The sequence below is a fragment of the Lynx canadensis genome, chromosome E2 (assembly GCF_007474595.2).
Source record: "Lynx canadensis isolate LIC74 chromosome E2, mLynCan4.pri.v2, whole genome shotgun sequence".
Taxonomy (NCBI): Eukaryota; Metazoa; Chordata; class Mammalia; order Carnivora; family Felidae; genus Lynx; species Lynx canadensis.
In genome coordinates this window covers 58,238,503-58,260,808 of record NC_044317.1, presented here as the reverse complement: position 1 = coordinate 58,260,808, position 22,306 = coordinate 58,238,503, and the positions used below count along the sequence as shown (strand labels likewise).

At 61.9% G+C, this 22,306-nt stretch overlaps 1 protein-coding gene across 1 annotated transcript; it reads left to right on the top strand.

Moving 5' to 3' along the window:
* The first annotated feature begins 812 nt into the window (after positions 1-812).
* PPP1R12C (protein phosphatase 1 regulatory subunit 12C) lies at positions 813-21,978 on the top strand. The gene is given in 23 exon segments (XM_030298246.1): positions 813-846; positions 849-1,132; positions 5,166-5,296; positions 5,388-5,506; positions 10,731-10,890; positions 13,895-14,039; positions 14,135-14,209; positions 15,443-15,516; positions 15,592-15,719; positions 17,207-17,280; positions 17,537-17,695; positions 17,778-17,845; positions 18,453-18,587; positions 18,831-18,921; positions 19,793-19,867; positions 19,946-20,006; positions 20,166-20,251; positions 20,353-20,393; positions 20,477-20,564; positions 20,725-20,829; positions 20,998-21,048; positions 21,201-21,251; positions 21,341-21,978. Coding segments are annotated over 23 exon segments (2,322 nt in total). The 3' UTR covers positions 21,428-21,978.
* The last annotated feature ends 328 nt before the right edge of the window (positions 21,979-22,306 follow it).

Sequence of the window (22,306 nt, the reverse complement as noted above, 5' to 3'; positions counted from 1 at the left end):
CCCCTTGAGCCTGGTCATTGGCGATGTTTGGGGCTCTGCCTAGGACCCACCGTGTCACTAGAGGCCTGGCCCTGAGGACTACACCTCCCGGCGTGCGCTAGGGCTGTGGACCGAAGGCCGTGACCTCTGGCTACAGATTTTATCTCCCTGCATGACCTGGGCGGTCACCCATGGAGGCAGAATTGTCCCGCGGGCGTTCTGGGTTGCGGGGCGTGCTGGTCGGGAATTAATGAATTAATGGTAATTCATTCATGCAGAAACTGTCTCCGGTCGCGTTCTATTAGGCTCCATTCTGGGCGCTGGGCGTAAGGACTGCGGACAGAAGACAAACGTCCTTGTCTTCCTATTTCTAGTTGAAGCAAGCAGACCAAAGAGCCCACAAAGAATTAGCTGGGAAAATGCGCGTTATATCTTTTCCGACTCCCGTGCCCCGTGCCACTGGTCCCTGCGTTTCCCAGCACACCCCGGGGCGCGCCTCCAGCCCGGAGACCCCGCTTCCCGGCGCTCCCGGGACCCTCCCCTACATCAGCGGCCCGGGAGCTGCGGACTTCCCAGCGTGCCTCGGGGCTGAGCGAGGCCCGAAGGTTGCCATTAGCAACTTGGGCTCACGGACTCCATTTCCCAGCGCGCCCCAGGGCGGCGTGTGACGTCGACGCGCCGGGCGGGGGCAGGCAGATCCTCGGGCGGCTCGGGGCCGGCGGCAGTTCCCGGCGGCCCCCGGCGGGCGGGCGGCGGTGGCGGCGGTGGCGGCGGCGGCTCGGGGCTAGGCGCTCGGCGGTCGCTCGCTCGCTTACCGGCGGGCGGGCGGCGCGATGTCGGGCGAGGACGGCCCGGGGGCGGGCCCCGGGCAGCGGCGGCCGCGGCCCGCGAGCGGCGGCGGGAGCAGCTGCGGCAGTGGGGGGCGCGGGCGGGCGCCGAGCCGGGCCCCGGGGAGCGGCGCGCCCGCACCGTGCGCTTCGAGCGCGCCGCCGAGTTCCTGGCGGCCTGCGCGGGCGGCGACCTGGACGAGGCGCGCCTGATGTTGCGCGCCGCGGACCCCGGCCCCGGCGCCGAGCTCGACCCCGCCGCCCCGCCGCCCGCCCGCGCGGTGCTCGATTCCACCAACGCCGACGGCATCAGCGCCCTGCACCAGGTCAGCGCCCCCGGCCCCTCCCCGGACCTGGTCCGCCCAGGGTCCGAGCCTCCTCCAGCGCCCTCCGGGCCCTGAGTCACTCACGGTCGTCAGTCTCGGTGCGCGCCGTCCTGTGCTGCTGCCCTCTCCGACCCCCTGGCCCTTGCCACCCACCTGCAACTCCCTGTTTCCAGTCTTGAGCCTCTTCAACCGGCCCTGGTCTCTGCCGCCCTGCGCCGCCCTCAGTCTGGACCCGAGCCACTGCTGACGGCCTCGGTCTGGTCCATGCCACTGGTCCCGGTCGTTGTCACTTCGCGCTGTCTTCTCCCGACCCTGAGCACCCTTCAGTAGTCTCTGTGTCTCCTCTCCTGTGCCATCTAATGCTGCCACCTTTCCCGAGGCTGTGCACTTCTTCTAGCAATACTTCTACGTCCTCCAGCCCACTGTTTCCCCTTTCCAGGCAGGTGTCGCTTTCGCTGAGCAGCAAGCATCGTCCTGTGCAGGCACGCGCCTGCGCCTGTGGGGCTTCCTCCCCTGGCCCCTGGCCCGGACTACCTGTTTGGCTAGGGGCATATCTTCCGTGCTGCTGCTTTCCGATTAGTCCTTCTCGCCCTTGGGCAGTACCGTCTGTTGCTGTATAAGGATGCTCTTTCTTGGCTCAGGTTTTTCTAGGCTTTGTACCACCTCGTTTCCTTGTCTGGGGCACCTCCTGCTGTCTCCACCCGCAGACCGTCTTCATTCTCTTTCTGGAGGCTGTGCCTCCTATTTTCTCCACCGTAGGCCTCGTGTCAGGGACGTTTCTCCTTCTCCAGGCACCTTCTCTGCCTCCCGCCCCTTCCCTTGGCTGTGCCTGTAACCTTGCCCTTTTCCTGGGGGGCCTCAACGCACCTGCCTCTCTCTCCTTGGTCATCTTGCTCTCTCTGCCCGGATGCCTTCTCCTGGGCATCTGGCAGCTTCTCTCCTAGAGGCTGTGTGATCTGTCTGGCTCTGGGTATGTCAGCTTCCCAAGGGTACTACAGCCCTGCTGGTCTCCGTCCATAACCTGGCCCCCATGCCTTCCCAGGACTCCCTGATTGTCTCCTCCAGTGTTTGTGTGTCCCAGAACCAGGACCACCTTATGCCGCAGGACCCTCTTTGGTTCTGGATGCATTTATCTATCCTCCCACAGTGGGACCACCAGGGATAGGACTGGCCACAGAAGAGCCACCACCCTCTGTCTCATCCCTGAGACCATCTCCCTCCTTGTCTCCTGATACTGGTCCAGTCCTCAGCCCTCTCCTCCCGCCAGAACCCACAGAGTTTGGTCATTGATGGAACCAGAAAAGACCCTGTGGAAAGCTTGACTGGGGAGGCAGGGATGTTTGAAGAGGCCCACTTCTCAGGTCTCCCAGGAAGAGGAGAGGAGCAGTTCAGGAAAATCAGTATGGTCCTGGGTTCAAGTCGCAGTTCCTTAGCATTGTGGCCTCAAGTTAGCGTCCTTTCTGTCTGTGCCTCAGTTTCCTCATCTGTGCAACAGGGCTAGTAGTCGGTCCCTCCGTGGCAGGGCTCTGATGAAGGAGGGAGGTCAGATGTGTGGAAAACCCTTCAGGATGCAGCACAGGCATTCAGCTGGAGGGCTGCTGCCTGGTCTCACTGCTACCTGTCCTCTTTTTCTCTTCTCTGACCCCCAGGCCTGTCCCCTACAGAGTCCCTGGTGCTAGCGAGGATGCTTTCTACCACCCAGAGGAGGGGCCTGCTTCCCTGAGCCTTATAAGGTGTCAGAGTACTGGGCAAGCCCAGGGGAGAGGGGCCTCAGGCTTCTGTTTCCCTTCCTCTGCCACCGTCCAGGCCTGGGCTCTCCTGGACTTTTCCTCAGGGGCTCTTGGCCCTGCTCTCCAGGCTGAGCCCCCTTCTTCGGTATCCCCCTAGGCCTTGCCTATCAGGCTGCCTTTTCAGGTGAAATCCCTTTCCCACTCAGGCAAGCCCTTGGTAAACCCACTTTCCGGGGCTTTGCAGGAAGCCTGAAGGATTAGGGCTTTGGAGGTTCAGAGAGGGGAAGTTCCTGCCTCAGGTCACATGGCCAGCAGGCGGGCGACCTGGGGTTTGGGTCAGGTCTGTTGTGGGGTGACCAACGCAGGGCGGTTTGCTCTAGACTGGCCTGGTTTTAGCAGTGAAAGTCCCAGGTCTCGGGCAGCCCCCGTCCCAAACAAACTGGGACAGTTGGTCACCTTGTCTGGGTGCGTCCTGGGGCTGTGGTTTGCTTTCTGAGTCCTCCCTGGAGCGGGTCCCCGGGCGACAGCCCCCTGCCCTTGTGTGTGCCCAGGAGTTCTCACACCCCGGCACCTACCTCAGGTGGGCTTGTTAACCCCATGATAAAGCTGGTATATTCCCCCCGCTCGTCAAAATTGCCTTGTGAATTAGCAGCTAGGTCTGGGGTCTGGCATAGGAGGGACTAGGAGCCGCAGTTCTTAGATCTGAATAGGGAGGGTGGAAGCGGCTTGGACTCCTGGTGGGGGAGGCTGCTGTTGTCTGGATTCCTGGATCCCTGGTGCCCAGGCCTCGGGCATCTTTCACATGGATTCCTGTGCCCAGCCAGGTCCTTGAAAGGGAAAGGCCCATCTCCCTCCTCGACCCCCCCCATCACCATGACAACCGGGTGGAAATAAACCAAGCCCAGTTCATCCCGTTCCCAGGGCACGTGTGCCCCCCCCCCCCCAGCCTGAGTTTCCATGACTTCATGCTCTTGGCCCTCACCGCCTCCCCCCTTCTCCAGATGGCTGGGTTTTGGAGAGGTGAGGGAATTGGGGAGTTAATTTAGCCCAGGGACCCAGGAAGCCAGGCCCACCCCTTGCCTGGACCCTGCTCAGGTCCCAGCGCCCACCGGGGTTTTCATGTGCCCTGGGCTAAATCCCTTCTCTGTCCCCTTGCTGTCCCTATTCAGGCAAGGGCTGCTGTCTCCTTGAGATGGATTTCTTCCTCTGCAGTACAGAGCCTTGACAGCAGGAGGATTAGGGAAGGTCTTCCCAGGTGGAGATCCCTTGGCACAGTACCCTGTGCACAGCTTTGGGCCCCAGGGGCCAGGCCAGTCCCCTCAGGGTGGGAGTCAGGGCCATGGTCAGCATCCTGGGGAGCATCTGCTTGGCCTGAGGGAGGAGGGGGCTGCGGACCTGGTTCCTGGGCCTGAGGGAGGAGGGGCTGGGAGCCTGGATCCCTGGGTCTGAGGGAGGAGGGGGCTGCGGACCTGGACTCCCGGTCTGAGGGAGGAGGGGGCTGGGGTCAATACTGCAGGGTCTGAGGGAGGAGGGGGCTGGGGACCTGGTTCCTGGGCCTGAGGGAGGAGGGGCTGGGAGCCTGGATCCCTGGGTCTGAGGGAGGAGGGGGCTGGGGACCTGGACTCCCGGTCTGAGGGAGGAGGGGGCTGGGGTCAATACTGCAGGGTCTGAGGGAGGAGGGGGCTGGGGACCTGGTTCCTGGGCCTGAGGGAGGAGGGGGCTGGGGACCTGGACTCCCGGTCTGAGGGAGGAGGGGGCTGGGGACCTGGACTCCCGGTCTGAGGGAGGAGGGGGCTGGGGTCAATACTGCAGGGTCTGAGGGAGGAGGGGGCTGGGGGCCTGGCCTCTAGGGTCTAAGGGAAGAGGGCAGGGGGCTCAGAACTCCATGGTCTGAGGGAGGAGGTCTTCGTCACTGGAAGCCTTGTCCTGTTGGTGATGACTGGGGTACATCGTATCTAACATCCAGGACTTCCCACGCTGGAGAAAAGCCCCCTCCCTTTATCCAATTCGTACTTGCAAGGATCTGGGTGTCCTGTTCTCACGGGCTCCACTGAGCTCCAGATGCCCAGCTGACCTAACCTTTGGGAAGCCAAGAGGTCTTAAATAGCTGGGTAGCTGAATGGGCCTCCAGGAGCAGGGCTGGTGCCTTCTGGGGTCTGTCCCAGGGTCATCTGGTTTTTTCCCTTGAATGTCTGACTCCGTGTTCCCGGGGTCTGTCTCACGGCCCCTTGGGGGTCCTGCCTTGCTGGGCGTGCGGTGCCTGGGTGAGGTGAGGGCTGACAGCTGTGTCCCCTGCGCCCCAGGCCTGCATTGATGAGAACCTGGAGGTGGTGCGCTTCCTGGTGGAGCAGGGTGCCACGGTGAACCAGGCGGACAACGAGGGCTGGACGCCCCTGCATGTGGCCGCCTCCTGTGGTTACCTGGACATCGCCAGGTGAGGCGGGGGAGGGTAAGTGGGATCGCGTGGGGACCGGAGCTCAGACCCCGCAGCCCTAACCTCCCCACCCCTCCACCGCCACCCCCAGGTACCTCCTGAGCCACGGGGCTGACATTGCCGCCGTCAACAGCGATGGGGACTTGCCCCTGGACTTGGCCGAGTCGGACGCCATGGAGGGGCTGCTGAAGGCGGAGATTGCCTACCGAGGTGGGCGCCTGGGTGCTTCCTGCGGGCACGGGGAACAGACTGCTGGGGCTCGGAGGCCAGCCCTGCTTTTCCTAGGGTTCTCTGACCCTGTCTGCTTCGGGTTCCTTACCTGTGAGGTGGGCATGCGGGTCCCCGTCCTCGGGTTGCTTGGAACATTGAGTGGTCGTGTAAAGTGCATGTGCCACCGCTGGGCACGGATAAGAGCCCAACCTGACGTTGACCCAAATTGTCATTTTACCCCAGGAGTGAGTGAGGAAATGAGGTGCGGGGGGCTTGTCCAGGGGTCTCTCAGGTGAGATTGTCCTCTCGGAAGTGTTCCCTGAGGGGGACTGTTCTCCCCGTGTGCACGGTCACTGAACCGCAGGGTCCTTAACATGGGGCCTGGGACCCCCGAAACTCTGTGTGTGGCCATGTTCATATTTCTAGGGAGAACGTGTATTGCTTCTAGCAAGTTCTCAGAGGAGCTCACGTCCAAACGTACTCCCCAAAGCAGCCACCTAGAACCAGCTGATGCATGGGGTGTGCGAGGAAGGCTGTGGCCTGACTGACCTGGAGGGCACGGGCCGTGGGGTGCTGGTCTAGGTTCAGCGAGGGAGCCGCCAAGGAGGTGTGGGCACAGGGCCTGGGGGTCTGGAGGCCCCGTGGCTCGTTCGGTCAGGCTGCTGAAGAGCAGGCCCTGGGTGCGGAAGGTGACGCCCAGATCCCCGGGCTTGGCTTGGGCAGGCTGACTGCTGGTAAGGTCAGAGAACCGCCTGCAGGTGGACGTCTGGGGTCACGGCAAACGTGGGGGGCGGGCGCTAAGGCAGAGCTGAGCTGCTTCTCTCCTCTCTGACTTCTCACCCTGAAAAACTTCAGATGTGGACAAAGGTTGGGACAGCCTTAGGGGGGCGGCCACATGACCCTCCCTGAGCTTGGCCGGTGGTTTTAGCAGCTTTGTGGAGATGTGATTCGTAGCCCGCTCGGTTCTCTTCGAAAGCGTGCGGTCCGCTGGTTTCTTAGCGTCTCACAGTGTTGTGCCTGCCTCACCTCATGGACTCAGAGGGCTTCGGTCGCACCAAAGAAACCGGAGCCCTCAACCAGCACCCCGCTCCCACTCAGCCCTGAGACACCATTCATCTGCTTCCTGTCCCTACACGTTTTGGAACGTTTTGTATAAATGGGGTCATACGGTATAGATTCGTCAGTTTTCAACATTTTGGCCCATCTGCATTCGCCCTGCCTCCCCCCTCCCCCCACTATACATAAATAGCACTCTTCCCCCACCCCCTCCCTTCCTTTTCTTTCTCCCTCCCCAGCTGCCTCCCTCTCTGTTCCCAGCCATCTCCAGAACACGAAGCAGACACCGTAACCCTGGCCCTGACGTGGGAGCCTGTGTCTCCTAGAACAAGGACACAGGATGTCACGTTGTTACTCCTCTGTGGGCATCGGGACCTTGGCCTTGGTGCTGCGCTGTTACCTGTGGCACATTGTAGTCTCCCCTCTGCGCCTCCTGTGGCCCTGCCCTTGGTCTCCCCTTGCCCTCGTCACCCTGCCTTCTGTACACAGCGTGTCCCTCGGCCTGGACCCGCCTGCCGCTTCTCCAGGAGATTCAGGTCTGCGTTCGTGGCAGGAACTTCTTAGTGCGTTGTTCGGGAGACAGGTGCTGTCTGTCTGCCTGCCGTGTTGCTGTTAGCCTTGAACTTCACGGAGGGGCACTGGCCAGGTGGCTCTACCGTGGAGTCCGCCTCCCTTCGTGATTAAAAAGCCGTCTGTCGGGTGAGGCTTGGCGGGCTGCTTCTGTGGGAACCCGTTGCAGCCGGGCTCAGGGCCCAGCCCAAGAGGCGGTTTGTGCAGCGTGTTTGAAGCGGCCGTTTCTCAAAGTAGCACAGAGGTGGAAGCAGCCCAAGTGTCCACCAGCCGAGAAATGGATGAACAATGTGTGGCATGTGCTACGATGGAATACTGTTATTCAGCCTTAAAAAGGCAAGAGGTTCGGACACGTGCTACAGTGTGAGTGAACCCTGAGGACAGTATGCTCAGTGAGAGAGTCTGGCACAAAGTGTACAAACTCTGTGTGATTCTAACTCTATGAGGAACGGGACTAAAATGGTCAAATTCATAGAAGCAGAAGGTAGAGTGGTGGGCGCAGGGGCTGGGGAGGGGGAAGCGGGGCGATGCTGTTTGATGGGGACGGGGTTTCAGTTGTGCAAGATGAAGAGTGTTCTGGAGACGGATGGTGGTGGAGGCCGCATGGCAACGTGAATATACTTAATGCCACAGAACTGCAGTTAAAAGGGGTTAAGATGGTAAATTTGATGTGTATTTTTACCACAGTTTAAAATGAAAAGGCAATTTATGGGCCATGTAACTGAAGTCCAGGAATTGCACAGACTTCAGGCATGGTTTGATCCAGGGGCACCAACTCGAAAATATCACTGTACTGAGCTCTGCATTGACTTCATTCTTTAATTTTTTTTTTTTTTTAATTTGTATTTATTTGTGAGAGACAGAGCGTGAGTGGGGGAGGAGCAGAGAGGGAGACAGAATCCAAAGCAGGCTTCAGACTCTCAGATGTCAGTACAGAGCCCTACGTGGGGTTCGAACCCCTTGAGCTATGAGGTCATGACCTGAGCCCCCCAGGCGCCCCTGCACAGACTTCATTCTCAGGCAGATTCTCTCAAACGGGTATGAAGCGCCGCTGCTAACAGTGCTGGCTGATTCTTCGGCTGATCTAGGACTAGAGTTCCTCAGCCACCTGAGCGCCACCCTCCGCCTGAGCCAGCCCTAGCTGGGGCGACAGGGATGGGTGGTCAGGCCAGGCGATGTGGCCGCCCATCCGCGCTGTAGAGCTGCCCCCAGCCCAGCTGCAGGACGGGCCGCAGGGACACAGAACTGGGCGGGAAGGGGGCATCTAGCGGTTCTGCTGCTAGGCCACCGGACGGAGGCCCTCCCGCCCTCGGACAGGAATCTTCATGGGGGCGGGGGCGGTTGTTGGCCGAGGGAGAGGCTGGGGGCTCCAGCAGAGGAGGTTGGGTAAATCACTAATCTGTAGGTGGGCTGGCAGCTTCTGTGAAGGACGAGACTTTGTGGGAGGTGCTGTCACGCTGCAGCCGGCCCGGGGTCGGGGCCCCTGCGACCGCCCTCCCCAGCACAGCCAGGGGCCCTGTGTCCGTGGTGGGCGTGGCCGCGTTCCAATAAAGCTTTATTCACAAACAGGGGGGTGGGGGGGCCTTCTGGACCAGGCAAAGCTTAATGACAGGAAGTAGACTGATGGTTGCCAGGGGCTGGGGAGGGAGGTACAGGGAATGCCTGCTTAATGGGTATGAGGTATTGTGTTTTACCATCAGTAGAACAAAAGGCAAAAACCAGACAGGTTTGCCAACCCTGATCGAGAGCTCCATCAACAAACGCAAATCTCAGCAAAAAGCAGAGTGCAGAAGGATGTGTGTGACCATGCCAGAGACACTAGCAGTGGTTGGAAAAAGGTCAGCAAACCCCACCCTTCGCTGCCTAAGGAAGGCACACGGATCTGTAGTAGGATTCAAGGTGATTCCCTTTAAGGAAGTTGTGTGCGGCGGTGGGGGGGAGGGTGTCCCTGAGTCCCCAGCACTGTCCCGGCCTCTCCGCCCCAAGCTGGGCCCACCAGGTGGGCTCCGACCAGCCAAACATTCCTTGGGCAGCTGCCAGACGCAGCCAGAGGTGATCCCGTTGGAGTTTAGTCGCGCGTTCCCCGGGTGCCAGCAGGTGGCGCAGACGCGCAGCCGGTTCCGGGCCGCTTGCCCTCTGGGACCCCCGGGGCAGGCTTAGGGCAGACTTTCCCGTGTGTGTAGTGAGGGTGCAACAGGACGCAGCGTCACGAAAGCAAGATGAGATGGGTGGGGGGCACACAGGGGGTTTTTGCGGCCTCTGTCCTGTTTTAAGTTTTTAAGCCCAAGTGGTGGCGCCACGGGGGTCCTCTGCCCGTGCTGCCCAGCGGAAAGCCAGTGTCAGCCACAGCGTAATGGAAAATTTTTAAGTGGGTGCACTTAAAAGAGTAAGAAGAAGCAGGTGAGATTAACTTAGTAACGTATTTTACTTAACCGAGTGTGCCCAAGACATTATCATGTCAACATTAATCAACATAAAGAAAACCATTCATGGGTTGCTGTGCGCTCTTGTATTTTAAGTTTATTAATTTTGAGGGAGAGAGAGTGCACTCACGTGGGGGATCGGCAGAGAGAGGGGGGGAGAGAGAATCCAGGCAGGCTCCACTCTGTCAGCACAGAGCCCCAGCTGGGGCTCGGATTCACGAACCGTGAGATCATGACCTGGGCTGATATCAAGAGTTGGGTGCTCAGCCGACTGAGCCACCCAGGCACCCCGTGCCGCACACTTTTTCCCGCCCACACATCGAAATCCAGCGTGTATTTGTGTTCATGACACGTTTCGGTTTGGAGCAGCTACGGTTCAGGCGCTCAGTAGCTGCACGTGGCCGACAGCTATGGGGCAGGACGGCTCAGCTCCAAGCCAGCACTTTGGTGTGAGAAATCTCACAGTTGGAACAGCAACAGACCCCAATAAACTTTCCAGGAGAGAGATCGAACGTTGGCTGGAAGAGACCCTTTCTGACTCCTGTCTCAGTAGGGGGCAGGCAACGTACAGATTCTCGGTGATGGTCACCAGATACTAATACAGCCTCAGCAAGGCTGCCTGTTCTGATCCAAAATCCACTTACACGTGAAGTCCTAAGTTGCCCCTGGCATCCCAAATGCAGAACAGCTTTGCAGGAAACTGAAAGATGTGCAGAAACTGACCGACGAGGCCGCGTGCTTGGCTCTCTTCTGATTGCTCTAGGTGACGGCACAGCTGTGAACAGGGATCCGCACCTGGCTAGGAAAAGAGGCTGTTGCCCCAGTAATGCGGCCCCTTGGTCTGGTGGCCCTTTGCCTGGTTTATCCTACTCAGGGTGATAGAAAGGGTCCCGACAGAGTGCGTGAAGACGTGGGCTCAGGATTTTACTGGTGGTGCTAGGGAGGGTTTGACGTAATCAGGTGCTGGGTTTATACTTAAGAGTAACGATAAAGGTGATACTTAGGTTGAAATGGGAGAAGGGCCTGCGATCCCCGTTCTCCCATCAGTGCGTCGGAGGCCCCGTTGGGAAGTCCGGGTCCCCTGAGTCCCAGAGGAGCATGTGAAACGAGGGGGACCCCGTGCCTCCTGGGGCTCCGGGTGTGAGTCCTACCACTGCCCCTTCTCGTCTTCCCAGGTGTGGACGTGGAGGCGGCCAAACGGGCCGAGGAGGAACTGCTGCTTCGTGACACGAGATGCTGGCTGAACGGGGGCGCGATGCCCGAGGCCCGGCACCCCCGCACGGGGGCCTCTGCCCTGCACGTGGCAGCCGCTAAGGGCTACATCGAAGTGATGAGGTGAGCGGGGCTGGTGTCCCCACTCTTCCCTGCTCTTTGTGCTGGGCTGATCTGTTCCTTCTCGCTGTCTTCCACCTTCCTGTGGGTTTTTTAATTTATGTATGTGGATGGAGTATTTGTCTCTAAATACAGCCTTTGCCGTGTCCACGAGTCCCGATGTGTAGGCTTTTTGTTGTCCGTAAGTTTAAAACATTTTCCGGCTTATAATATCTCTTCTTTGGCCTCTGGATTATTTAGAAGGATGTCCTTAATTTCAGATGCATGGGATTTTTCCAGTCATTGTTTCGATGCCCATTTCCTGCCTTGATGGCACTGTGGTCAGAGAATCCATATGCTTCCATCGGATTTTTGGAATTCTCTGAGGTTTGCTTTATACCCCGGTATGTGTCAGCTGGAAAAGAACCCTGCTGTGAAGTACAGTGTTCCGTGTAGGTTATCAGATCACCTTTGTAGTCACGCTATTTCAGCCTTCTATGTTCTTAGTGGGTTTTTTTCTCTCTGCCTACTGTCAGTTACTGTGAGAGAGATACTTTTTTTTTGTTTTTGTTGTTAAGATTTTATGTGTAAGTAATTTCTACACCCAACGCAGGGCTTGAATTTGCAACCCTGAGATCAAGAGTCACATGCTCCACTGAGTGGGCGGGTGCCCCTGAAATTTCCTACGATGCTTGTGGATTTTGCCTGTTTATCCTTGTAGTGCCCGTGGTGTTTATTTCTGTATTTGAAGGCCAGGTTATCTAGCGCATATGTATTTTAAATCGCTACAGCATGTGTTCCCTTGCTGCCGTCCGTGTTTGGCTGCCTCACCCTCTTATGTTGGGGTGGTTGGTTCCCATTCTCATCCTCAGATTCTCTCCTCTCTGAGTCCTCTCTCTTTGTGATTTATCCTTTATTTTCAGTCTGGAAGTGGAGTAGAGATGAATCCCTCAGCTCTGCTCACCTCTGTGTTGGGTTTTTAGGCAGGTTTTCCAGTGAGGTGCTAGAGATGGGCCCTAGTGGCTCCAGGCTCATGACCTAGTTGCTTGCCTGCTGTGAAAGTAGAATGCCTCGCCCCCCATTCTTGTAGCAAAAGTCCTGGCCTGATGCTCACTGGGCCGCCTTGGGCACCTGCCCATCCCAGAGCTAATCCCAGTGGCAAGGGGCCTGGGATGTAAATGGTCAGGCCCAGTCATGTGCCCAGCCCTGTCCTCTTCTGCCCGTGGCTTCCACCGCTGAGTCTCAGGTGGCTGCTTCGCCTCCTGCCGTTGCATCTGCATCCCACACAGCCCGGAGGAGGAGAGGACAAAAGGAGCAAATGTTGATTCCCTTTATTTTTACTTGATTATTTTTTAAAGTTTATTATTTTGAGAGAGAGGAAGAAAGAGAGAGAATCCCAAGCAGGCTCTGCACTGTTGAGCTCACGGACTGCGAGGTCCTGACCTGGGCTGAAATAGAGAGTCAAACGCTTAACTGAGCCACCCAGACGCCCCCGTTGACTCCTTTTAAAAGAACAATTCTGAAGTGACCCGCACGCTGAACACTGATGTCCCATTTGCCAGACCACCTGGCGTTTTCTTGGCGTTTCCACCATCCCAGTTACTCGCCTGCCCGGGGCTCCCGCCAGGGAGCCCGGGGGATCCCTCTTGAGCCAGGTGACAGCGTGTCCAGCTGAGAGTTGGGCATGGTTACTAAGTGGGGGGAGAGTCGGGGTCTGGGGGTGGCTCACTGTCTGGCACAGGAACGAAGTGCTTTGGCCGCGGGAAGGCTCAGCGACTCCCATTTTATCACCGCCCTCAGGACGGCTGCGTTTGTAGGAGGATGTAACCAACGTTCCCCTCATCACCGACGAAGGGCAGGGTAGAGGCCCAGAGAGGTGGCGCTGGGCACTTACTTACCGAGCACCTGCCGAAGGCCGGGCCGTCTTTTAGGTCCTGGGCGGCTGGCACACGAGACGTGTCTGGGCCCACGTGCAGCCCCCAGCCTCGCCGGGGAGGCAGACAAGTGACCAGGGCAGCAGACCACGTGACGTGGGCCTGAGTGCACACTGGTGACCGGGGAGGGGTGTGCCCGTTCGTTGTAAGGTGCTGAGCAGTATCCCTGGGCTCTTGCCTGGAGGCCAGGAGCGCCCCCCCCCCCCCAACTCAGGATGACCAAACATGTGCGGACATGGCCAGGTGCCCCCCCTAGTTGAGAACCGTGGGCCTAGAAAGGCATAAAGAAGGCGGTGGGAGGAGTGGGAGGGGGGCTGCATGAGCTCCGGCCTGGGGACCCCTGGGGACCGTGTGCAGGCGTCCAGGTGGCTGCAGCGAGTGAGCTCTGGGGAGTGAGTGACGAGGTCAGCAGGGCCCCACAGAGGCCCTTCTATCTGAAAAGTCTCATGAACTCTGTCCACCTCCCACCTCGTATTCGCTTGTTCCCACGGGCACGGAACCCGATGCCAGTCCTGCAGAGGCAGGCTGTGTGCCGCCAGCTGTGCGTGCGGGACCCGCCTGGGCTTCTAACCCTGCCTGCCCCCCCAGATCCTGTGCTCGTCCTCCAAGCCGGGGCTCCTCGGCCTCGCCACTAGCGGGGTTTTGGACCACATCAGTCTTTGCCGTGGGGCCGTCCTCTGTGCCGTAGGGTGTTAGGAACATCCCTGGCATCCACCCCTCAGCTGTGACCTCCCGGACCGTCTCCAGACACTGCCAGATGTCACCTGGCGGGCAGCATCGCCTTGGCTGAGGGCCACCTCCCTGAGCTGGCGGGTTCCTAGAACATCACTGCCCCAGGGCTGCCCCTTCTGGGGCCTCAGCCCTTTCACAGGCTCTGGGGCTGTGTGTCCCACACCCAGGGGTGACAGTCAAGAGAGTTGCCCGGTACAAGGGGCAGGGTTCCTGAAGCCACCCACTGGGCCGGGGGAGGGGCTCCACAAAGAGGCCCTCGCCACCTGCCTGTCCCGACCGGGCCCCAGCGCGGCCAGCCGATGACGGCAGCCCTGGGCAGAACCCGCATCTCGGTCCTTGACTCCGAGCCTCCCCGCACCCAGGCTGCTCCTTCAGGCCGGCTACGACCCAGAGCTCCGGGACGGGGACGGCTGGACCCCCCTGCACGCCGCGGCCCACTGGGGCGTGGAGGACGCCTGCCGCCTGCTGGCCGAGCACGGTGGGGGCATGGACTCGCTGACCCACGCGGTGAGGGCCGGGCTGCTCGCGGGCCGGTGGGGCTGAGGGGCGGGAGGCCCCCTCCCCTCCATCGTCCTCTGCCCCTTCTCTTCCTCCGCCGCCAGGGCCAACGTCCCTGCGACCTGGCTGACGAGGAGGTGCTGAGTCTGTTGGAGGAACTGGCCCGGAAGCAGGAGGATGTGAGTCTCGGGGGCTCCCTCCCTCCCGTCGGCTCCCTGCTACCCCAGTGCCCCCTGGCAGGGGACCTGCTCCTGCCCAGCTGGCGACAGTCAGAGTCAGGAAGAGGGGTCAGGAGGAGGCTGGGCCTCATCAGCCCCGGAATGCCGCCCAGCCAGCACCGGGCCAGGCCTTGTTGCTGGAAAAAGGCAGAGCGAAGGGCTGGACGGCATGGACTCTCGGCTCTGAATCCCGGCTCTGGCATGCGTTTGCTCTGTGAGCTCGGGCTGGTCACTTAACCTCTCTGGGCCTCAGTTTCCTCACCTGTAACGTGGGGATAACGGTGTGTGCGCCTTTATGAGGAGTCACGTGGAGTATCTGTTATGCTACGGGGAGTATACGTGTTACTGCACGAGAACGTTTGGAACCCTGCTTGGCGGACTGACTGTAAGCCGACTGGGAGCAAGAAGCATCTCCTGAGGCCTCCTGGGGGCCGGGCACTCTGCCTGGAGCTTCCAGTCAGTGGGGGGGTAGATGGACACAGATCCCTCTGTTTAAAGGTCGGTCGTGGTGACGTTGAGAGGAAAGGTCATAGTTCTGGCTGGGTGGACAGCTTCTCAGACCCAGGGCATGCGCTCGGGGTGAGGGCACAGCACGTGCAAAGGCTAGGGGGTGGGAAAATGGGTGGGGCCCGGAGGGGAGTGTGAGGCAGGGAGGCCTTGGGCGGGGGGGCCCACCTGAAGGGCCTTGAACGCTAGGCTGAGGAGCAGTGTGAGGGTGAGGGTAGTGGGGCCGCCGTGGGCTTCGTGGAGGGTGAGGCAGGGCCAGCCCTCGGCGAGGAGGGAGCACAGGTATGGGTGCGCTCTCAGCCTGCGGCGGGGGAAGGCGGCCCTGCCTCTCAGGAGGGGCGGGGATGACGGGCTCGCCTGGTGGAGGAACCTCTGTGCCAAGGCTGGGCGGGCCGCCCTAGGGAGGTGGCAGGGATGACAGTGTCCCCGGTGAGCGGGGCACCCTGGGAGGGGAGGACACCGGAGCGGGGAGGCCGGGAGGCAGCCGTGAGGAGGACCCAGACGCCACACAGCCGTGTGCAGAGGCCCGCAGATCCCCCGTGTCTGCTGGGAGCGGCCCTCCCCGTGGGTGGCGCCTCCTCCACCCAGACCTGCACAGCCGTGCATGCCGGCCCTGGACGTGGGGGCCGCGGGCCGCGTGGGGCCCTCCCAGCAGCCTCCTCCGTCCCCTCCTTTGTCCCCTTGCAGCTGCGGAACCAAAAGGAAGCTTCTCAGAGCAGAAGCCAGGAGCCCCAGGTGCCTTCCAGCGGCAAACACCGAAGGTAGTGGACAGGCGCCTGGGTGGGCAGGTGGAGGGTCCCAGGGACTGGAACCCCATGCCCTCCCCTTCCCACCAGGAGCTCCGTGTGTCGTCTGAGCAGCCGAGAGAAGATTTCTCTCCAAGATCTGTCCAAGGAACGCCGGCCTGGGGGGGCAGGGGGGCCCCCCATACATGACGAGGATGAGGGAGAAGAAGGCCCCACAGGTGCGGAGCAGGGTCTGGGTTTCTGGATCTAGGAAGGAGGGGTGGGGGGGTCTGGACTCCTGGGTCTAAGGGAGGTGGGGGCTGGGGGGCAGGACTCCTGGGTCTGAGGGAGGAAGGGGCTGGGGTTCAGGATCCTGGGTCTGAGGGAGGAGGCGCTGAGGGCCAGGACTCCTGGGTCTGAAGGAGGAGGGGGCTGGGGTCTGGACTCCAGGGTCTGAGGGAGGAGGGGCTGGGGGCCAGGGCCCCTGGGTCTGAGGGAGGAAAGGCTGGGGTTCAGGATCCTGGGTCTGAGGGAGGAGGGGCTGGGGGCCAGGGCTCCTGGGTCTGAGGGAGGAGGGGGCTGGGGGCAGGACTCCTGGGTCTGAGGGAGGAGGGGGCTGGGGGCAGGACTCCTGGGTCTGAGGGAGGAGGGGCTGGGGGGCAGGACTCCTGGGTCTGAGGGAGGAAAGGCTGGGGGTCTGGACTCCTGGGTCTGAGGGAGGAGGGGGCTGGGGGCAGGACTCCTGGGTCTGAGGGAGGAAAGGCTGGGGGTCTGGACTCCTGGGTCTGAGGGAGGAAGGGGCTGGGGTTCAGGATCCTGGATCTGAGGGAGGAGGCGCTGAGGGCCAGGACTCCTGGGTCTGAAGGAGGAGGGGGCTGGGGTTTGGACTCCAGGGTCTGAGGGAGGAGGGGCTGGGGGCCAGGGCCCCTGGGTCTGAGGGAGGAAAGGCTGGGGTTCAGGATCCTGGGTCTGAGGGAGGAGGGGCTGGGGGCCAGGGCTCCTGGGTCTGAGGGAGGAGGGGGCTGGGGGCAGGACTCCTGGGTCTGAGGGAGGAGGGGCTGGGGGGCAGGACTCCTGGGTCTGAGGGAGGAAAGGCTGGGGGTCTGGACTCCTGGGTCTGAGGGAGGAGGGGGCTGGGGGCAGCACTCCTGGGTCTGAGGGAGGAGGGGGCTGGGAGTCTGGACTCCTGGGTCTGAGGGAGGAGGGGGCTGGGGCAGGATTCCTGGGTCTGAGGGAGGAGGGGACTTGAGGCAGGACTCTTGGGTCTGAGGGAGGAGGGGGCTGGGGCAGGATTCCTGGGTCTGAGGGAGGAGGGGACTTGAGGCAGGACTCTTGGGTCTGAGGGAGGAGGGGGCTGGGGCAGGATTCCTGGGTCTGAGGGAGGAGGGGACTTGAGGCAGGACTCTTGGGTCTGAGGGAGGAGGGGCTGGGGCCTGGACTCCTGGGCCTGAGGGAGGAGGGGCTGGGGGTCTGGACTCCTGGGTGAGGGAGGAGGGGGCTGGGGCCTGGACTCCTGGGTCTGAGGGAGGAGGGGTTGGGGGCCTGATCCTGGGTCTGAGGGAGGAGGGGCTGGGGGCCAGGACTCCTGGGTCTGAGGGAGGAGGGGCTGGGGGCCACGACTCATGGGTCTGAGGGAAGAGGGGCTGGGAGGTCTGGACTCCTGGGTCTGAGGGAGGAGGGGCTGGTTCTGAGAGGCACCCGGCATCTCCGTTTTCCCGCACCGTAGAGCCACCCTCCACAGAATCCAGAACTCTCAACGGAGTGTCTTCTCCACCACCCGCTAGCCCTCAGAGCCCCATGGTGAGTTTGGATGCTCTAGAGGTCATACTGTTTGGGGAGGGAGGGGAGAGATGTCATGAGTCTGTAGACCTCTTTTCAGGGTATGTAAGGTGAAGATGACAGTTTCCAGAATCTTCCAGAACAACTGATTGCTTTTTTTCTGGCTGCATCTGCCCAGGGGGCTGATGGGAATAGTGGTTTGTTGTGGTCCTTCTGGGGGCGACACTTGAAGTGGCCGAGAAGGATCCTTTCTCCCTGAGACCGTTCCCTTCTCCAGCCCCCAGAAGAGGCCCCCTTCTCCAGGCGCTTTGGCCTCCAGAAGACGGGAAGCTCTGGTGCCCTGGGTCCCACAGACAGGCGGGGGGCCGAGGGCACCCCTGGGGCTGGGTTGCAGCGCTCAGCCTCGTCCTCTCGGCTGGAAGGGACCTCCCCGCAGGTGAGTGGGGTGAGGGGCGGGGGCCGGGGCCAGGCCCGCCTCGGTGAGGAGAATGTCCTCCTCTGGTCTTCTCTTCCCACAGGCTGAGGAGCCCCGCCTCGCCAGAGTTACGCCCACCCCCTCCCGTAAGGTGCCGGAGCCCTGTGCCCTGTGAGTGCCAGCCAGGGGCCTGGGCCTTTCCGGGTGGGAGGCAGGTCGGGTCCCAACCTGGTCAGCTTGGTCCCGAGCAAGTGCTTTTGCCCTCTGGGGTCTCTGCCCCGACCGCTCTTTGCCTCAGTTTTCGTCGTGGCGCGTCAAATAAAAGCTCACAGCGAAGCTTCCACGGTCGTGGTGGCCTCCTGTTGCCTCCGTCCCCACCTCCCACCCCGTCCCTTTTGACACAGTCACACAGCTGCCCCAGGGCCTTTGCTCTGCACCACCCCCACCCCGGCTTGCCTCCTCCCTTCCTCGGGTCTGTGTATGAGTGTCACCTTGTCTGTGGGGCCCTGCTCGGACCTCACGCCCATGCTGCCGCAGTGTCCGGACACGCACACCCTCCCACCTGCTGTCAGGCTCGCGCTTTCCTCCCAAGCACTTTAGCCTTCTGGCCTGTTCTGTGATGGGCTCCTCTCGCGCTTGTTGGTTCTGCGTCTCTGCCGCACACGTCTGACTCACTGGGGCAGAGATCATTCTTTTTGTTGCTCAGTGTGGCATATCCAGCACCTGCCGCGTAACTTGAGCTTGAGTAACGATATTTGCTGAATGAATGACTTTCCAGGTCTGAGATCTCCAGGCGTCCTCCCTCGGATGATCCCACTCCTCCCTCCAGAATTCCGGGGCCCGGATCCCCAGTGAAGCCAAATGTCCCTGCGGCCCCCACGGCGCCCCCAGCTGACTCCCGGGACCGGCGGAGGTAAAGAGGCTGGGGGGACGGCGGGGGTGGGGGGAAGGAAGCCTCTTTCTCTCCAGCAGGGAGACACTGTGTTGCCCAGGAGGCCCCAGGGCCTCGGGCAGCGCTCCCAAGGGGGAGGTTGTCCCAGGGTCTGCTGGGAGTTGATGTTCTCTGGCAGAACTTCCCTTCCCTGAAAAGTGTTAGCCGTGGGACGGGAACAGGACCCAAAGGAACCCTTACTGAGGTTGGGAACCTTTCACTCAGGTCCTACCAGATGCCTGTGCGGGATGAGGAGTCTGAATCTCAGCGGAAGGCTCGCTCTCGGCTCATGCGTCAGTCTCGGAGGTCCACACAGGTGTGGGGGTGGGCAGGGGGCCTGGGCTCCTCCGGGTCTGAGGGAGGGGGGCTGGGGGACTGGGCTCCTCCAGGTCTGAGGGAGGAGGGGCTGGGGGCAGGACTGCTGGGTCTGAGGGAGGAGGGGCTGGGGGCCAGGACTCCTGGGTCTGAGGGAGGAGGGGGCTGGGGGCAGGACTTCTGGGTCTGAGGGAGGAGGGGGCTGGAGGCCTGGACTCCTGGGTCTGAGGGAGGAGGGGCTGGGGGCCAGGACTCCTGGGTCTGAGGGAGGAGGGGGCTGGGGGACTGGGCTCCTCAAGGTCTGAGGGAAGAGGGGCTGGGGGTCTGGACTCCTGGGTCTGAGGGAGGAGGGGCTGGGGGCAGGACTCCTGGGTCTGAGGGAGGAGGGGCTGGGGGCCAGGACTCCTGGGTCTGAGGGAGGAGGGGGCTGGGGGCAGGACTCCTGGGTCTGAGGGAGGGGGGGCTGGGGGCAGGACTCCTGGGTCTGAGGGAGGAGGGGGCTGGGGGTCTGGACTCCTGGGTCTGAGGGAGGAGGGGGCTGGGGGTCTGGACTCCTGGGTCTGAGGGAGGAGGGGCTGGGGGTCTGGACTCCTGGGTCTGAGGAAGGAGGGGCTGGGGGTCTGGACTCCTGGGTCTGAGGGAGGAGGGGCTGGGGGTCTGGACTCCTGGGTCTGAGGGAGGAGGTCCTGGGGACCAGAACTCCTGGGTCTGAGGGAGGAGGGGCTGGGGGTCTGGACTCCTGGGTCTGAGGAAGGAGGTCCTGGGGACCAGAACTCCTGGGTCTGAGGGAGGAGGGGCTGGGGGCCTACACTTGCATCCTGGGCGGTCTGGGCCCTGACCTCTGGGACCCCTGACCGCTCTCGCTCCCCCAGGGTGTGACCCTCACCGACCTGAAGGAAGCAGAGAAGGCAGCAGGGAAGACCCCAGAGCCAGAGACATCGAGCCTGGTGAGAGGGGTCGGGTGACCAGGCGGTGGGTGGTCCAAGATGCCCTTGCCCTCTGACCTCCCTGCCCTTCTCGGACAGGACCCCTCTCGGAGGCCCCGAGTCCCGGGGGTGGAGAACTCTGATGGCCCTGCCTTGAGAGGTGAGGTCTGGTTTCTGGGAGGTCGACCTCCTGCCCCCTGGCCTCCCCATCTCTCCCGCTGCAGTCTGTTTTCCCGAGGGGTCGGGCCTAGGGACCCTGACACCGCAGAGAGGGGCCGCTCCCCAGGTTTCTGGGCTGATTCCTGCCCCTCCCCCCCAGCAGAGGCGCCTGACGGGCAGGGTCAGGGACCACAGGCCACCAGGGAGCACCGCAAAGTCGGCAAAGAGTGGAGGGGGCCTGCGGAGGTGAGGGGCGGGGCGAGCTGGGCTACGGGTGGGCCTTGGAGGTAGGGTGGTGGGCCAGACTCCCTTCCCGGCATCAGGCTGAACCCCACCTCTGCCCGCAGGGGGAGGAGGCGGAGCCGGCCGACCGCAGCCCAGAGTCCAGGTACAGGGTGGGCAGGGAAGGGTCTGGGCTCTTCTGTAGGGCCACAGGGAGCCCCGCTGACGCCCTGCCTGCCTCCACCCCAGCACTTCCGAGGGCGGCCTTTCACCTCGCAGTCAGCGGCAGCGTGACTCCCAGCCAGAATCAGACGAGCCCGACGGAGGCTTCAGGAAGGTTTGCGACACCACCCACCCTCGATCTGCCCCCGCGGTCGTCCTTTATCCACCTGCCCTGCAGCTCTCTATCTGTGGTTGTGCTTGTGTATCCCTGCTCCCCACCCTTCCCCACGTGGGCCGTCAGGACTGACCCGCGCTCCCTGTCCGGTTCCCCCCAGCTGTACGCAGAGCTGCGCAGCGAGAACGAGCGGCTTCGTGAGGCCCTGACCGAGACCACGCTCCGCCTGGCGCAGCTCAAGGTGGAGTTGGAGCGCGCCACGCAGGTGAGATGCCCCGACCTGGGAGCCGGGTCGCAGTGGCCCGGATGGGCCTGCTCCGGGAGGGGGGGCCGGCTGGGAGGCTGGACTGCCGCCCCCTTCCCAGGCTGGGGTCCCAGTCCTGGTCTTTGTGGCTTGGCCACTTCTCTGAGCCTTGGGCTCTCTTGTCCCCAGAGGCAGGAGCGCTTTGCAGAGAGGCCCGCCCTCCTGGAGCTGGAGAGATTCGTGAGTAGGGGCAGCTGGGGTGGGGCCATGTGGGTGTCCCATGTGGGTCTGAAGAGGGTTCTCTGCCCTCTCCCCACCCTTCTCAGCCTTACTTGACCCCTAGCCCTCCCCCGCCCCCAGGCCCTGGGCCTCACCCCTCCTGTTTATGCCAGGAGCGCAGGGCCCTGGAGAGGAAGGCGGCCGAGCTGGAGGAGGAGCTGAAGGTGAGCCTAAGGGGGCGCCGTGGACAGGTTCTAGGCAGACCCCGGGTGACCCGGGGCCACCCCGCTGACCTCCCCATCCCATCCCCCAGGCCCTGTCCGATCTCCGGGCCGACAACCAGAGGCTCAAGGATGAGAACGCAGCCCTGATCCGCGTCATCAGCAAACTTTCTAAGTGACTCTGGCGAAGGACCTTTCCCCGTACCCGTATTTATACAGCTGCTTCTGCCACACGCACCCCTTCCCCTGTGTGAGCACGAGTGACAGGGCTCCCAGGGGGTCTCTGAGAAGCCATAGCCTCCCTTCGGGGCCTCCAGACTGGGAGGGGAGCAGAATCCCCAGGAGCCGAGGGGGGCCACCGAGGCCAGGATGGAGGTCAGAGGCCGAGCCAGGTAGGGGGACGTGGTTGAGGGGGGCCCGGGACCGGAGGTGGGACCACGGAGGAACCGCGGACCAGGAAGTGCCAGGACCGGAGTGGCCACCCGGAGGTCCCCCCCTCACGTGTGATGCCACCCCAGTCACCCCTCCCGCTCCTGAACAGGGATCCGAGAATGTGCCAAGAGTCCCGCCAGCCTGGGCCAGGTGGGCCTCTATATAGGGCCCGTGTGCAATAGGGAGGGATCTCTATTTTTTGCTGCCCCCGCCCCGCCCACTGTCAGGGGCAGGGGGAGAAGATATTTTCGAGACAAAGCACAGGCACCACAAATAAAAGTCGTGAAGTTGCCACTCAGTGACCGTGTCCCCGGCTCGAGGTGGGGCACCACTTCTGTGTTCCTCCCTTGTCAGTGGCCAGACCACAGGATCATGAGCGATGGGTCGGTGAGTGCTCACTGGCTGGGAAGGGGTTCCAGGAGTGGCCGGCTGGGGCAGTGGCCCCACACCAGGGCTGACCTGGTCACAAGGGAGCCTGGGAGCTTGGGTCTTACCAGCCGTGTTTTTGAAACAAATTTGAATTGCCGACATTTAAAATTGGGGGTAATTCATGAGAAGAAAACCCTACGGTTTTGACTTTTCTGGAGAAATAGGAATGTGATAGTATGAACTTTTCAGCCCTGCAT